The 16222-nt window shown below is 48.3% G+C and overlaps 1 protein-coding gene across 12 annotated transcripts in view; it reads left to right on the top strand.

Annotated features, from left to right (window-relative positions):
• The window catches only part of CACNA1C (calcium voltage-gated channel subunit alpha1 C), a 651888-nt gene that overhangs the window by 484048 nt on the left and 151618 nt on the right, over positions 1-16222 (top strand). For all 12 annotated transcript variants that reach the window (XM_063593291.1, XM_055095249.2, XM_055095251.2 and 9 more), the window contains exon 10: positions 16052-16142. In XM_063593291.1, the coding sequence (XP_063449361.1) occupies positions 16052-16142 (91 nt within the window). The remainder of the gene's footprint in view (positions 1-16051; positions 16143-16222) is intronic.

Here is a 16222-nt window from a genome sequence, read left to right on the forward strand (position 1 = left end):
GCGTGAAGGAGAAACAGCAAAAGCTGAATTTGGGGTGTGTGCCCCAGTGCCAGCCAGTCTTTCCAGGGTGCTTCCGATGCCTCCAGTGGAAGTCCCCAGCCATGTTCCCGCCCTGGGGCATTCCCATCTGCCCTCCCAGGGAAGGCTGCTTGGTGCAGCAGAGGTGTGCTCTCTGGGAGCTTCGGTGGAGAGGAAAGGACAGGGGAGTCAGGATACGAGGGCTGGTGGAGTCTGCCAGGTGGGGCTAGGGCAGCCTCGCTCTTCCTTGTCCCAGGAGCACATGTCAAAAGCGCCAGGGCTGGGGAAGCAGCAGGGAGCAGAGGCTGGAGAAGGCCTGCGCCCCTGTCCCGGTTCTGCTCTCGGCAGCCTCAGTTTTCTCATCTTCACCTGTGGCTGGAGACGCCTTCCCCAGTAGTCTCCCCAGGTTGTTGTGAGCATGAAATGAGGTGATGTCATGTGAGTGCTTGAACAGCCACACTGCTGGACTCTCCTAATGAATGAGCAAAGAACCATATGTGTCAGAGCACCAAGCTACATGGCACAAATAGTAAATGCCTCAGGGAAAAGGACCATTCTGGGATGCCACGTAGGTCAAGGAGGCTTCATGGAGATGGTCGGAGTTGGAGGGTAGGTAGGAAGGCTTTTGTGCATGTGGGGGAGTGGTGGGGATGGAATTCCAAGAGTGGGGCAGCAGGGCAAAGACCCAGACACAGGCGCACAGCTCCCAGCAAGCGCCCTGGATTCATTAAGCCCTCCATCAGTGGTGTCAAAGCAAGAGGAACCGTGTGTGGCATATTCTGGAGGCAGAGAGTAGGACTGAGTGCATGGATCAGAGGGCGAATGCTGGAAAGGGAAGGTGTAGTTAGATGGGTAGAGTGAAAGCGGATTGCCAAGGGCCCTGGGAGCCAGGACAAGGGTCCCGTGTGCTGAGTGATAGTGATGTGACATGGTGAAGTCCCTGCTGAGAAAGACTCCTCCAGAAGATGCGAGAATTACGTGTGGGCTTCAAGCACCTCTCTCTCTGTGCCGAGAGTCCCCTTACAACCAACAACTTACTGTTTCATCCAATCAACCCACTCCTTTCTTATAAAGCTTAATTTTTTTTTCCAAGGCAAAGAAATCTTAGAGGTCTCCTCTCAACCTTCACCTCCCCCACCCCTGCAGCAAATGCTTATCCAGGCTTTGCCTGGAAACTTCTACTAATGAGCAAGTCCTCATCTCTCCAGATAGCCAGGCCATTTGGGAAATGTTCCATCCATTAGGGCACGATCTTCCCCTGCAGTTCTCTTTCTTTAGTGCAGTGCCCTCTAAAACTACTCTGGGCAGGTGCTGTCTTCCTCCTGTGGAAAAAGACTTCATATGTTGGAAGGTGGTGGCGAGGTCTCTTAGGTTCTCCTTATCTAAATTAAACCTTTCCATTTTTTCTTCTACTGTTCTCTGTAAGTGACACAACATGACTTACTGGCCCTTCCCCATCAAAGAACTCTATTATTGCCCCCTTTAGACATGATCCTGAGCACTGAACCTCTATCCTAAGGGGGCCTGCCTGATACAGGGGAGAGGGAAGCCCTGCCTCCCTGGGTCTTTGCCTGGAGCAGTGAGCCTAGAAATGCATGAAGCCGCAGGACCTCTCACGAAAGATGTGGGCAATTAAAGCAGCTAGAGCCGGGCACGGTGGCTCACGCCTGTCATCCCAGCACTTTGGGAGGCCGAGGTGGGCAGATCACGAGGTCAGGAGAGTGAGACCATCCTGGCTAACACAGTGAAACCCCGTCCCTACTAAAAATACTAAAAATTAGCCGGGCGTGGTGCTGGGCGCCTATAGTCCCAGCTACTTGGGAGGCTGAGGCAGGAGAATGACGTGAACCTGGGGAGTGGAGCTTGCAGTGAGCTGAGATCGCACCACTGCACTCCAGCCTGGACAACAGAGTGAGGTCCTGTCTCAAAAAAAGAAAAAGAAAAAGCAGCCAGAGGCCCGGCATGGTGGCTCACGCCTGCAATCCCAGCACTTTGGGAGGGCGAGGTGGGATGATTGCTTGATCCCAGGACTTCAAGACCAGTCTGGGCAATGTAGTGAAACCCCATCTCTATTAAAAAAAAACAAAATAATTAGCCGGGTGTGGTTGTGTGGGCCTGTAATCCTAGCTACTTGGGAGGCTGAGGCAGGAGGGTCACTTGAACCCGGGAGATTTAGGCTGCTGCAAGCTGTGATCACACCAGTGCACTCCAGCCTGGGTGACAGAGCAAGACCCTGTCTAAAAAAAAAAAAAAACAACCTAAAACTAAAACAACACATAAAGTAGCCAGATGGACCAAACACTCTGTCTGCACCAGGGCAAGAAGGAGGAAAACAAACTGCAAGCATCCAGCAGGCAGAGTTGGGAGAAGAATTAAAGCAAAGGACATGCTACATAGCAGGGCAAGCTGATCGATATTCTGACAGCTGCCCATAACCTCATTCATGATATTATGGGGCTGAAGAGACACCATGGGGTTGGAGTTAAAATGACTCACTTCACATAAATGTCATTAATGGAGGCAGCCTAGAAATTTAAGGCAGCAATTTACTTGCCTGCTGGAACGGAAGACACAAATGAGACCTGTCTGAGGAAGTCTTGCTCCATACTCAAGGCGGCTTTCCCTCTGTGGCTGTTCACGGCCTTCAAGGTAGTGCTGGGCCCCTGTAGATCCTCCTTGCAGGAAATCTGACCTGCTCTTCAGCAGCAGAAAGCAGTGAAGCAGGAAAGACGGGGCCCCAGAGAAGAGAGAAAATGAGAGCAAATCGTGAGCTCTGCATAGCTTTGTGAACGGCAAAGAACAGGGTGCAAACGTCAAAACTCATCCATAGTAAAACTCTGACTTCTGTACAGGAGAGGGAGCCTGGGGCCTGTGTCCATCCTTGATACTTTTCTGACCAAGGGTGGGCTCCTGGCCTCTCCATGATGTGCATCAATGGCGAGTGAGAAAGGGAGGCAGCACTGATGGTGGAAAGAGGTTCAAAACTCTACCACTATCTGCCTCTGCGACTCTGGACAAGCTGATGACCCTCTCTGGACCTTAACATTCTCACCTATACAATGAAGGGCTAGGTGGGGCACAGTAGCTCATGCCTGTAATCCCAACATTTTGGAAGGCTGAGGTGGGAAGATTGCTTGAGGCCAGGAGTTCGAGACCAACCTGGGCAACATAGTGAGACCTTGTCTCTACAAAAAATTTAAAAATTAGCCATGCATGGTGGTGCATGCCTGTGGTCCCAGCTACTCTTAAGGTTGTGGTGGGAGGATCACTTGAGACTGGGAGCTGGAGGCTGCGGTGAGCCAAGATCATGTCACTGCACTCCAGCCTGGGCAACAGAGTGAGACTCTGTTTCAGAAAAAATAAAAATAAAAAATAAAATGAAGGGCTGGCCTACAATCCTACAGACCCCTTCTGACTGTGATGATGTCATGATTAAGATCTCCATTTCACACTGGGGAAACCGAGCCACAGAAGAGTGAGGTCACATAGCTCCGAGTGGCAGAGCCAGGATCCAAACTCAGGCCCCTGGCCCCCAAGCCCATGCTCCTAACCATGCTGCCTGCTGACTGCTTCCTTCTGCCCAGAGGAGCCGGCAGGGAGGCCCTGGGCAGGGTCATAAAATAAGTGGCTTCTCCCCAGGACCACCACCTGTACCCACTGCCCTCCTCCTCCACTTAGTGATGCCAGCACATCCTCAGGGCTCTCTTACCCTTGCTCTCCCATGACAGATAGGAAAAGGCTTTATAAATTCATCAATAGACATTCCAGCTAAGAGGATGGACTTGGCATCAGATCTACCCGGGTTCAAATCCTGAATCTTATTGGCGCTTGCTTGGAGTAAATGACTTAATTCTCTAAGCCTCAATTTTCTCATCCAAAAAATGGGGACATCTAATGCCTCCCTCACAGGGTTACCTCAGTTAATGTATGTGAAATGCATGGAAGAATAGCTGGCATATAGTGAGTGATTGAGAAACTGAGCTTTATTGTTAATATGAAGATAGAAATAGCTGATGTTGCTATTGCACACTCTGGGAGACAAGGCCTTAAAATCAAGGAATGGCCATGAGGTGTCATGGAACCGGGTTGGAGGAGGATTGGGGGTGCAAATCATTCTCTATCCCTTTCCAATCATACCACGTGGGTGACCATCTGGCATGTGGCACTTAGCACTTAAAAGGACACCACTAATGTCCTTTTAGTAGTGAGAACTGGGTTTCCAAAGGAGTGCTCTAGAGAAAGACCACCACACTCCATGTCTAGAAGATCCCTGTCCCATCCCTAATGGTTGCAGGCAAGCTGTGTTTTCCCCTTGGAGTGTCTCGCCCTCCTGTGTGGTCAGATAGCCTGTTTTCCCCATAGTCCCCGAGGGTCTGAGCATGTCCCAGGCTGCCCTGCCATCTCTAGTGAAGGTGGGGTGGGGGTGGGAGAGGGAGTGTGCCAAAGTTCAAGAGTTTGTTGGGTGCAGCTAAACTTACTGCCCCTGCCCCCTCCCTGCCCCTTCCACCTCCCCGCCAACCCGGCAGCAATAACCAAGGCAGCCTGACAGACTCCGTGGTGCCCTAATGGTGGAGAGAGATTTTCTGCTTGGGAGCACAGGATGTTTATGGCCTGCTGAGATCACAGTAACCCTGGCTTTCTTCTTTGGATTATGGCTGCAGATCAAGGGCAGGCATTTATGCCTCCTCCCAGTTTATACCAGTGATCATAATTATGGTGATGGCAGAGCGCACTTCTATTGTGCCTTTTTAATAAGGCCACTTTGTTTGGCTTCTTAATATTTAATCCTGTTTTATATTTACTTTCTGATGGCTTAAAATCAACCAGGTTTTAATTGCTTATGCAGAGGAAGCCAAGCTGGGCCTGGGCTGGCAGGAAGTTGTTGAGAAGGTTCTGGAAGCTGATGGCACCTTTCTCTGTGACCTTTCCACCCAGGCAGGCTGCTGTGGCCTGGGAACTGTTTCTTTTTCTCTTCTCTTTTTCTCTCCTCCACTCTTTCCTCTTATTCTACAACCTTCTTTTTTCTTTTGCCATTCCTTTCCTTTCTTTTCCTTAGAAGAGATCCTCAGTCCACCCTCCGGTTTAATTTATCCACGTAAGAGACCAGAGTTGTACTGTGACCTGCCAAAGCTTTGGAGCTACTTAGGGCAAGGCCAAGGCGAGGACTGTCTTTGTTGTTTTTCCTGGACTCACAGTATTAGAGACTTCTAAGACTCCAAACTGGGCAAACACATATGAAGGGTTCCTTCACCTATCCACTTGACAATACATATGGCCACGTGCTTGATCTATCCAACGGTAGAAAAGTCATAAGGAATAACTTTCCAAGTTATTGTTTTCTGAAAGAGAAAATTAAATCAGATGAAACGTGCCGTGCCACAGTTCCTCAATTCCTGGGAAGTAACACAGCCCATTCGCTCAGGTCTATTCTGCCGTGGGGCTGGAGCAACCCTGCTACAGGCCCCTGCACCACCAGCTCTCAGCAGCAGTCCAGCCTGCAAATGTGCACTTCAGCAACGTCGCCTGATGGGGCTGAAAAAGGCCTGGACTCAAGACCTGTCATTCTCTGCCATTTACTAGCTCTCCTCTTGGGCACCTAACTTCAGCCTTTGGGGACTACACTTTCTTTTGTCAGTGGGGATAATAATATCTACCTTGCCTGTGCCTTAGGGGTATGTCGGTCAGGGTCCCCGTGGAAACAGAAAGTACTCTTAAACTAGGTGACTTAAGGAGGGTTTCATAAAGATGCAGACAGGGTTTAAGGAAGCCAGCAAGTACAGTACCCCAGGGTAGCAGCTGTGTGGATCTGTTACCGGTAAAGGCTGGAGGAACAAAGTGAGGGGCAGCCTCAGAGTCAGAGAGCAGCTATGTGGAGAGGGCCATGGGGCAGACATGTGGCCTTGGGCAGCAAGAAGCAGCCAGTCTACACCAACCCTGTGTGCTGCAGTTGGGGAGTGAACGCCCCACCTCTCTCTCCTCGGGTCCACCCACGGACGTCCTGCTAGTGCTGCCCATGGGCCGGCCCAAGCAGGAAGCAAGGTCAGCTTCCTGGAGCACCAGGCCCGGGGAGAGGGAAGGAGAGTGGGTCTGAGGACAGACTCTCAACTGTCCAGCACCTAGGAGTCCCCTTAAAACCCCATGATGATATGAAGTGTTATTCTAGGGAGAGGGTGAAACCAAAACACAGATCCAGGTTTTTACTTAAAATTCTCACCGACTCCGGAGTCACAGGAGCTCAGAAGAGGAGACTCGGTGGGCAGGAGGGTGGTCCTGGGAGCTGCCACAGGTGCGAACTGGGCCTCTGAGAAGGGATGAAATTTGGATAGATCAGGGGTCAGCTAACTTTTTCTAGAAAGGGCCAGAGAGTCAATATCGAAGGCTTTGCAGGCCACACAGAGCCTCTACCGAAACTCCTCCACTCCACTGCTGTGGTGTGAGAGCGGTGATAGACAGCACACACAGGGCACGGCAGTCCCAGGAGGACTGTGCTGACAAAGACAGGGCAGGCTGCAGTTCGCTGACCCCTGGAATACGTGCAGGAGGTGGACAGGCACTCCAGGGACAGGGCATGACGTAGGGCCCCATGCACGGGAAAGACCAGAGGTTGGTATGGAGCCAGGACGTTGAAGGATGGTGAGGAGGGCAGCCCGGTGTGGTTGGAGTTTCTGCAGGAAGTCTCGGGACGTGAGAGGGAACCGGCAGTGTCTTAGTCGGCCAGGGCTGCCTAACAGCGTATCACAGACCCAGGAGCTGGAACAGCAGGAGCTGATTTTGTCAGTCTAGAGGCTGGAAGTCTGAGATCAAGGTGCTGGTGGGCTTGGTTCCTCCTGAGGGTCGTGAGGGAAAAGGGGTCAGTCCCCAGGCCTCTCTTTGGCTTGCAGGTGGCTGTCTTGTCTCTGAGTCTTCACATCGTCTTCCCTCTGTACCTGTCAGTGGCCACAGTTGTTCTGCTTCTAAGGATCCAGTCACACTGGATTCAGCCCACCCTCATGACCTCATCTTAATCTAATGACCTCTTTCAAGACTCTGTCTCCAAACATGGCTACGCTCAGAGGTATGGGGGGCTGGGACCTCAGCATCTGAATTTCCGAGGGGATATAACTCAACTCACAGCAGATAAGATGAAGCCAAATTCCAGGGTGTTTTAGATACCAGATTGGAGTCAATGAGGTAGGAAATGAGGAATCCTTTTGCTTGTTAACCGTAAGTCTGATTAGTACTTTGAGAAAATAAATACAAATTATGCCGCTCATATGCGAAAAATGTAATAAGATGGGCACCTGGCCAAGTACATGGCAAAGTCAATTCCTTAGTTCCATCCTGGAGTGCCGGGAAGCCTGGACACTGGATCCCAGCAGACTGGTGACCTGGACTCAGCCATTGGCCTTGTATGACATCCCACCACACTGGAGAAGTTTGGGTGGGGCAAGCAGTGCTCCCGATACCCCCAGCCACTGCCTGGGATGTCTGGGCCTGAGGCATCAACCCTCTTCCTCCCGGAGGAGGCATAAGATTGACAGCAGCTGGTGAGCTCTCTGGCCTTGGATAACGAGCTACCAGCTAAGTTCCGGAATACACACTGGGCATTTTTCTTAGCAAATCTCATGAGAGGCCAGCCACTCCTGCTGACAGGCACATCAGGACATTACAAAGCTCCATCCCTGGGACAAAGTCGAAGCTATTTTGGGTGACCAAAGGTTTCGGAACTAGGCAGATTGTTTTATCTCGCCCCACATCCATCCCTCATTCTCTCATGTGGAGCTTTGCTCTGGTGCCAGTCAGTCAGTCATGACGCATAAAAAGCTCCGAGACGGGGGCCTCAGGAACAGGCCGGATATTCTCTATGAGGATGGTTCTCCCCATCCTCCTGCCAGTCTCAGGATGGAAAGGAAGGGAGTCAGGATGTGGCAGGGAGGAAGGAAACGAGAGTACAGCAGCGGGCACCAAAGAGGATTTTGCTCATTGTTTCCTTCGTGGATTTATTGCTGTCACCTTAGTGCCATTTTTCTTTTTTATCAAAACTAAAGTGGTTCTGACTCTCAATCCTTTGCCAAAACCCCTTCTGGAGTCATTTTTTATTCATGAGGATGACTTTGGTCATCTTTGGACACATCATGCTGGCCTCATGGTGGCTAAATGAGATCCAATTTCTTTTTAGGGAGAACATGAGTGTTCACACACTGACACAGCCTGCGGCAGATTCACTACTTGGAGACTTGCTTTCAGCAGTATAGGGAACTGTCAAGAGAGCCATTCGTTTTATAGAGAGCTCACTTCCTATGGGGAAAAGTGAGGCTTGTGTGCTCTGACGTTGCCCATTTTTTGTTGACCACAGCTGTAAAAAGGCTGGCCCGCTGATCAGTGCAGCCATACTTTCAAAGCACCACCTGGTGTTTAATGGAGGATTCCCAAATTTCAGCGAGTAAACCCTCAGAGGGTTTGCAAACCCAAACACCAAGGAAGGGCAATCTACACAATGGCTTAGCTCTAGCGCTCCTCCCCTAGCACAGCTGGTGTGCTTCCAGTTTCAAGAGATTATTCCAGGGAGAAAATGACTTTTTATAATCTCCCCAGTAGTCACACAACTGTTCCCAAAGCAGGTCAGGGGAGACACTGGTTGCTGTAAGACAATAACTGTGCACCTCTCTTGAGACATAGAAATAGTCCTACTAAGCACTGTTCAAGCAAGAGTGGCCACCAAGAGTACATGTTTGTGGGGTTGGGGGGAGAAGACATTAATTAAAGGATGTAATCAGCTGTTGGCAAGTTGACCATACAACTTGCTGTAGCCATTGATGATATTACTAAAAATGCAATGAAGTTAGCCATCTTGAGCTACCAGCCGAGTTCCAGAATACAGACTGGTCATTTTCTTAGCAAATCTCTTGAGAGGCCAGCCACTCCTGCTGGCAGATGTTTCTTGCACTTTCAAAGAAACTTCATTTTCTTGTGGAGTCTTCTCAGCAGAAGCAAGGGACTGGATAGCCCAGAGAAACACATTTGGTCCATAGCACCTGGTAAGAGGGAGGTTAGAAAATCGGAAAACAAGCTTCCTGTATAGCTTTCTTCCCCAGCATTCTCCTTCCCAGATCCATTCAATAAAGCATATTGTGCCTTATAAAGGATGTGCTATTATGACATTGCCTGCAGATGAGCAGACAATCAAACTTCACTTCTAAGGACATTGGAGCAAGTTGCCTTTAGAGAAAAGGTGCCCCTTAGTTTCCAACCAACTCATCATTTGAATGGCCAAGGGAGGGGTCAGGCTTTCCATCTCGTCCACTGAATAATTATCCAGCATTCATGATTCTAAACTTTCAACAATTTGGACATTCAGCTTCCTAGAAGTTTTCCTTGAGGAATCAGCTTTGATACCACTATGTAATCCCTTGATGATAGGAACACAAACACCATTTCACCGTTTTATTCCTGCAGGTGCTTATGGGATAAACTATCGCAGATTAGTAGGCACTAATGTGTTCATATATTGCTTCTTCCAGGTGAGACATTTTTATTTCAGAAAGGAACCTTTAGATACATGCAGTGCCCCAAAAGAAAGATCTGAGACTTCCGTGAACCATCCAGGGAGATGATTTAGTTGCTCTTCAGATCATTTTCCATGCAGGTGACTGCCAACTTGGCCCCCATGAAAGACCAGCCCTGGTCAAATTCAGGTTCATAAAGTGATCATACAGTTACTTCTGAAATTGGACAACATAGGACACTTAGGATGTCAGAGCCAAAAGCTGAATAATGCTTCTGCATGGAAGGTGTCAATGTTCTGGGCTCTCCACCACTAAGCAGGGCTCTCATCCCCTCAGACAGCCACCACACAGATAGAAACTTGGTGACTGGCAGCCTACGTCCACCCCCTACATCTCTAGAAAGAAAGACCATTCATTATGAGAGTCCCATGTTAGTGACTGTTTGAGACATACCTTTCCCTAGAAGGGAAACTTGAACCAAGTGGCTCACTTCAGCTCCTAACTCTCAGTGCTTTTTGCGTGTAGGATTTCTGAGAAGTGAAAAAAAAAAGCAAAAAAACCCTGCTGGTTATGAAGTTTCTCTTCATTCCACACTTTGTACATTAAAGATGAGTGTGTGAGACACAGATCTTCAGGTTAAAAATAGGCATGGCCCTTTTCTATCACTAGCCAGTCTCCAAAATTCTCCTTATCAGGCAACATCCAAGGAAGTCCATTGACTGTAATCTGTGTTCTAGGATAAGAGGATGAAATATAGAAAAACCTAAGACTTGGGTTGCCCCTCCCCTCATGCCTTTCCTGGAAGTGATGGTGCCACCCACAAGTTCAGCAGGGCACGTGTTTCCTTCTGCGAGTGGTGACCGACTTCCCACCTGCATTTGCTGCCACTCATTAATATTAGGTTGGTGCAAAAGAAATTGTGGTTTCAGACTGTGAATTTTAAATCATTATAACTAGGCTCAAACACATCTTTATTAATCAAAAGAGGAACCATTACAATCAACACATTTTTGCCAACAAGAAATAAGATTTTTATTCCTATTATGTAAAACTCCGTGCTTCCAGATACAGCAAACTCTTGGAAAGCATTTTCTGCATCCTGCTGGTTGTGAAAGCATTTTCCCTGCAAAAAGTCGAGATGCTTGAAGAAGTGGTAGTTGGTTGGCGAGAGGTCGGGTGAATATGGGCAGATGAGGCAAAACTTTGTAGCCCAATTCGTTCAACTTTTGAAGCATTGGTTGTGCGACATGCAGTCCTGCATTGTTGTGGAAAAGAATTGGGCCCTTTCTGTTGGCCAATGCCAGCTGCAGGCATTGCAGTTTTTGGTGCATCTCATTGATTTGCTGAGCATACTTCTTAGATGTAATGGTTTCGCTGGGATTCAGAAAGCTGTAGTGAATCATACTAACAGACCACTAAACAGTGATCATGACCTTTTTTGGTGTAAGTTTGGCTTTGGGAAGTGCTTTGGAGCTTCTTCTCCATCCAACCACTGAGCTGGTCATTGCTGGTTGTTATACAAAATCCACTTTTCCTCACACGTCACAATTTGATTGAGAAATAGTTCATTGTTGTTGAGTACAATAAGAGAAGATGACACTTCAAAACAACGATTTTTTTTTTTTTTGCTCAGCTCATGAGGCACCCACTTATCAAGCTTTTTCACCTTTCCAATAAGCTTCAAATGCCTAACAACCATAGAATGGTTGACATTGAGTTATTCGGCAACTTCTCTTGTAGTTGTAAGAGGATCGGCTTTGATGGTGGCTCTCAATTGGTCATCGTCAGCTTCCCATGGCCTGCCATTATGCTCCTCATCATCTTCATTATGCTCCTCATCTTCTTTGCAAAACTTTTTGAACCACCACTGTGCCGTACGTTCGTTAGCAATTCCTGGGCCAAATGAGCTGTTGATGTTGCAAGTTGTCTCCACTGCTTTATGGCCCAAATCGCTCGAATTTGCTCTTTAACATCCTTTCCATAGTCTAAAATAAACATAAAATAAATAGCAAGTAATAAATCATTAACAAAAAAAAATAAAGTGAGAAATGCCCATTAAAATGATGTATAACATAACCAAATTTATTTAAGAATGTATTTCAATACCAAATGGCAAATTCCAACAATGCAAAAAACACAATTCCTTTTGCACCAACCTAAGTTGTGATTGTGCCTTACTTGCCTCTCATTCCCAGCACCCTGCATAGTGACCTCGCAGAGGCACAGCTCATGCCAGTTCTTTCAAATGAAATGGGAAAACTCTATCTGAGCAGTTAGCTAAAGCACTTGACATCCAGAACTCCAAGTCCATACATAACTTCCCGTTCCCCATGCAATGATTAGTGTCTTCATGCTCTCCAGTGCAGTGGCTGGTGTCTTCACATGCTTCCATGTAGTAGCTGGAGTCTTCACATTCTCCCGTGCAGTGGCTGGTGTCTTCACACTCTTCCGTGCAGTAGCTGGTGTCTTCACACTATTCCGTGCAGTTGCTGGTGTCTTCACACTATTCTGTGCAGTAGCTGGTGTCTTCACACTATTCTGTGCAGTAGCTGGTGTCTTCACACCATTCTGTGCAGTAGCTGGTGTCTTCACACCATTCTGTGCAGTGGCTGGTGTCTTCACACCATTCTGTGCAGTGGCTCGTGTCTTCACACCATTCTGTGCAGTGGCTGGTGTCTTCACACCATTCTGTGCAGTGGCTGGTGTCTTCACACCATTCTGTGCAGTGGCTGGTGTCTTCACACCATTCTGTGCAGTGGCTCGTGTCTTCACACCATTCTGTGCAGTGGCTGGTGTCTTCACACCATTCTGTGCAGTGGCTGGTGTCTTCACACCATTCTGTGCAGTGGCTGGTGTCTTCACACCATTCTGTGCAGTGGCTGGTGTCTTCACACCATTCTGTGCAGTGGCTGGTGTCTTCACACCATTCTGTGCAGTGGCTGGTGTCTTCACACCATTCTGTGCAGTGGCTGGTGTCTTCACACTATTCTTTGCAGTGGCTGGTGTCTTCACACTATTCTGTGCAGTGGCTGGTGTCTTCACACTATTCTGTGCAGTGGCTGGTGTCTTCACACTATTCTGTGCAGTAGCTGGTGTCTTCACACTATTCTGTGCAGTGGCTGGTGTCTTCACACTATTCTGTGCAGTAGCTGGTGTCTTCACACTATTCTGTGCAGTGGCAGGTGTCTTCATGCTCTCCCGTGCAGTGGCTGGTGTCTTCACACCCTCCCATGCAGTGGCTAGTGTCTTCACACTCTTCTGGAGCACTCTCCTCTTCAGCTGTAGCCCAGACCCAGCAGAGCTCACAGAATTCTTCTTCCTTATTTACAAACTTCCTCAAATGACCACCCATTGACAGGCAATTTAACAACTTATTGGCCCATTTAAACTGATTAAAAGCAGATACATATATGTTTTGGATGTGAGCCCTAGGCCTTTGATGAGTCTTTGCTGAATAGAATTGAATTATTGAACTGAACAAGGAGCAAGTAGGTCGACCAGTGGGTTGTTTTCCCACCTGCAGGTGACTCCATCCAGGTGCAAATAGCAAGGAAGCCCTTGAATCCACTACAGGTGAAAGTTTTGCATTGTGGTCCCATGTGAGGGAGGAGACAAGTCACCTGGCTATTGGGTAGGGATGAAGGGGATACCAGGGCTACAGTTAGACTTTAGCAGTGACTCCACTTGAGCCTGCAAAGGGCGACAGCTCCCTATGGAAGCAACAGGGATGAGTGGCAGCCCCCTCCTTGGAAGCCTTCTCAAAGTCACTCATTAGATATGCCAGATAGCCTCTCTCTGCTGGAGTAATTCCTTCTCTCCAGGGTCCATCATTTGTTTTGTGATGTTAATTCATGTGAGTTGGGAGTTTGGTTCTATTGTGTTATGTTTTCCTGTATGTTTTGATTTATTGAATTTTTTTTGTTTATTTTCTGTGATAAAAATGGATGTTGTATGTGAAAGCTGAGTTCCTTGTTTCTTTCTCTTGCCCGTGGCTGACTGCATGTGCTCTATTGATGTCTTGTTCCTGGTTCTTGACACTGACCATCTTGTCTGTGAAAGGAGGCACTCCGGCGGGCATGCTTGATCAGAAGAAAGGGAAGTTTGCTTGGTTTAGTCACTCCACAGAAACCCATGGTAATGTTCCCCTGTGCTCTGTGTGTGTAAATGTGTGTGGGTGCATACCAGACTGAATGGGAAGGTGTCTCTCTTGATGGCTTGTGCCGCAGTAGTTCTGTGTGTGTGCATATATGTGTATGTATATATGTTGTGTATGTGTGTGTGTTTGTGAAGGGATGGCAACCTGTCCCCCTCAAAGCCACTGCCTTATCATTGCTTCGTATGTGTAAAGTCAGTGGGTGTGACAAACAGGCAGAGCTATTCCTCCAGGAGCTCTTCCTTTGGGCAGTGCTGGCCTAGAGTAAGCACACTGTGAATGCACAGTTGGAGCCAGTACAGGCAGTGCCTTGATTTAGAAGGTGCTGTCGTTATTTCCAGTGCCCAGGCCTGCCCCTCCGATTTTGTCTGTCTTTCCAGGCCTAGCACCACCACCTCCACAGCACTGTACTCACACATAAGGCTCTGGGAACGAAGTGTCACGAAGTCACAGAACTTTTTCTACGTGGCCTAGCCCTTCAAACAAGGATGTCTGGAGGGTAGAGAGCTAAAAAATAAAAATAAAAAATAAAAAAACCTTTGGGCTGAGATGGCTGGAGATAGATGGGTTGGAAGACTGAGAGTGCTTCCATTTTATGGCTTCCTTAGTGTGGTTTGAGCAAGGCCCCTGGCAAGCTCTGAAGGTCTGAGCTAAAACCATCCCTAAGGGCTGGTCTCACCAGCCCCTCCAGACTTCAGACTATAAAGTGAGTGTAATGCTGTGGAATTCAGTGCCCCTGTTTGGCTACTCACTGCCCTCCTGTGGTGCTCCCAGAGCCTAGTAGGCTTTAAGAAGCTTGTCTGCCTAGGGTGTAGAGTACAGAGGTGGTCGAGACTGGGGCACTCAAGATGAACATGGTGCAGGAGGTGTGACACTTGTGCCCTGGGCCCAGCCCTACTCGAACACACCGTATGACCATGGGCATCACATCCCTTCTCTGGCCTCACTTTCCTCTCCTGCGGAGTGAGGAGGACGAGTTAGAGCCAGATAATTTCTAAAGCCTCTCCCAGCCCTAGAGTTCTATAAAATGACATCTGGATTTTTTTTAATTCAATTTTATTAAAAAGGTCAGAGAGGTCTCTCATATACAACAGTCAAACATACGGTAAGTCGTGGACTTTCTGTTTGTATCTTCCATGTTCTTGAAATGATTCTCTTCTCACCAACCTGGCTTGTCTTCATCTGAAGGAAAGGAAACCAGGAAAAATCCACATCTATCAACATTATCCATACAACCAGTAAAAGTGTTTCTTGGGCTCTGGCAGCCTCGCAGGGACTTGTCACCAGAGGCCACTCCCTCACTAACAGCAGATTCTGTGTCTGCTGAGGGCTGATGACTTTCTCAGCATATGAGGAGTTCTATTCTGGAGGAACAGCAGAACCAAGACCAAGGATATGATGGCCACTCTAAAAAATAAGGGTTACAAAACTAAGGAACGCATTGTATCATAGTAAGAGAGTGTTGGAAGGTGAAGAAAAATTCTTTGAGTTAAACTTTTATTTAGAAGAAAAAAATAATAATAAAAGAAATGGCTTCTTTCAAGCCACCAAACTGGGTTCTAAGCCAGAAAACTCCCATTGTTCTGGAAATTCAGCCCACAGCTGCCTTGGGAGGAGGCTGGACAAGTTGAATTAAACGGCTTATATCCAAGTCAGCCTGTTGACATGGGAATGTCAGGGTGGCTGAAAGGGGAAATCGTATCCCTACAGGCTGTCTTCTGACCACAATTAAACATAATTGTGTGGACTGCACACTTCCACTCCTCACTCCTGATGTCTGCAGGGCTAGCTTGAATCTTGGTGCATGGCTCTGGGGATGGCCATTCCCCTCAAGCCCTCTGTCTCAGTTGTGCTCCTGGGTGTAACCAACTGCCGGAAAGGGAAGGCCTCTGTCCACCCAGCAGCTCATCAAGGTAGCAAGCACGCCCTTTCTACAAACAGGCTGGTCCCTGTTCTTGGAGATGGAGCCCCTTAGAGATGGTGGGTGGGATGAAGTAAGGAAAATGATATATTTTCATGAAAGCTCCTCTTTCTATGGCAAGTGTTAGTTGCAAATGGAAAGCCTCTACGGCTTCTTCCAGTCCACAGAGTGGAGAGGAGAGATTCAATGGTCAGTTTTTTCAGGATGTGTCCTATGAGGTAAAATGCTCTTATTACCAGATGTCCTCCCATACTTCCATTAGTTTACAGTGTTCTTGGCAGCAAAACCTGCCTGGACAACCAGCAGATGTGTCCGTCAAGGGGATCTGTGCAGATCAGCCAGCCAGCGCGCTCAGCCTCTCTTTCTGCCAACCCGCACTGGGTCTTGCGGTGGGCGTGTTGCAAACTACTGCTCTTCTGTTCCCTTGTCTCCCCACCCTCAATGCCTTGCTCTGCTTCCCTTTGACTCTTGCAGTGAGCATGCCCACCAGTGAGACCGAGTCCGTCAACACCGAAAACGTGGCTGGAGGTGACATCGAGGGAGAAAACTGCGGGGCCAGGCTGGCGTGAGTAGGCACGGCGAGCCCAGGGGCTGGGGCTTTTTCTGGAGCATGGGTGGAAAAGCTGCATCTGGAAATCACAGTGG

The sequence above is a fragment of the Pan paniscus genome, chromosome 10, assembly GCF_029289425.2.
Source record: "Pan paniscus chromosome 10, NHGRI_mPanPan1-v2.0_pri, whole genome shotgun sequence".
Classification (NCBI taxonomy): domain Eukaryota; kingdom Metazoa; phylum Chordata; class Mammalia; order Primates; family Hominidae; genus Pan; species Pan paniscus.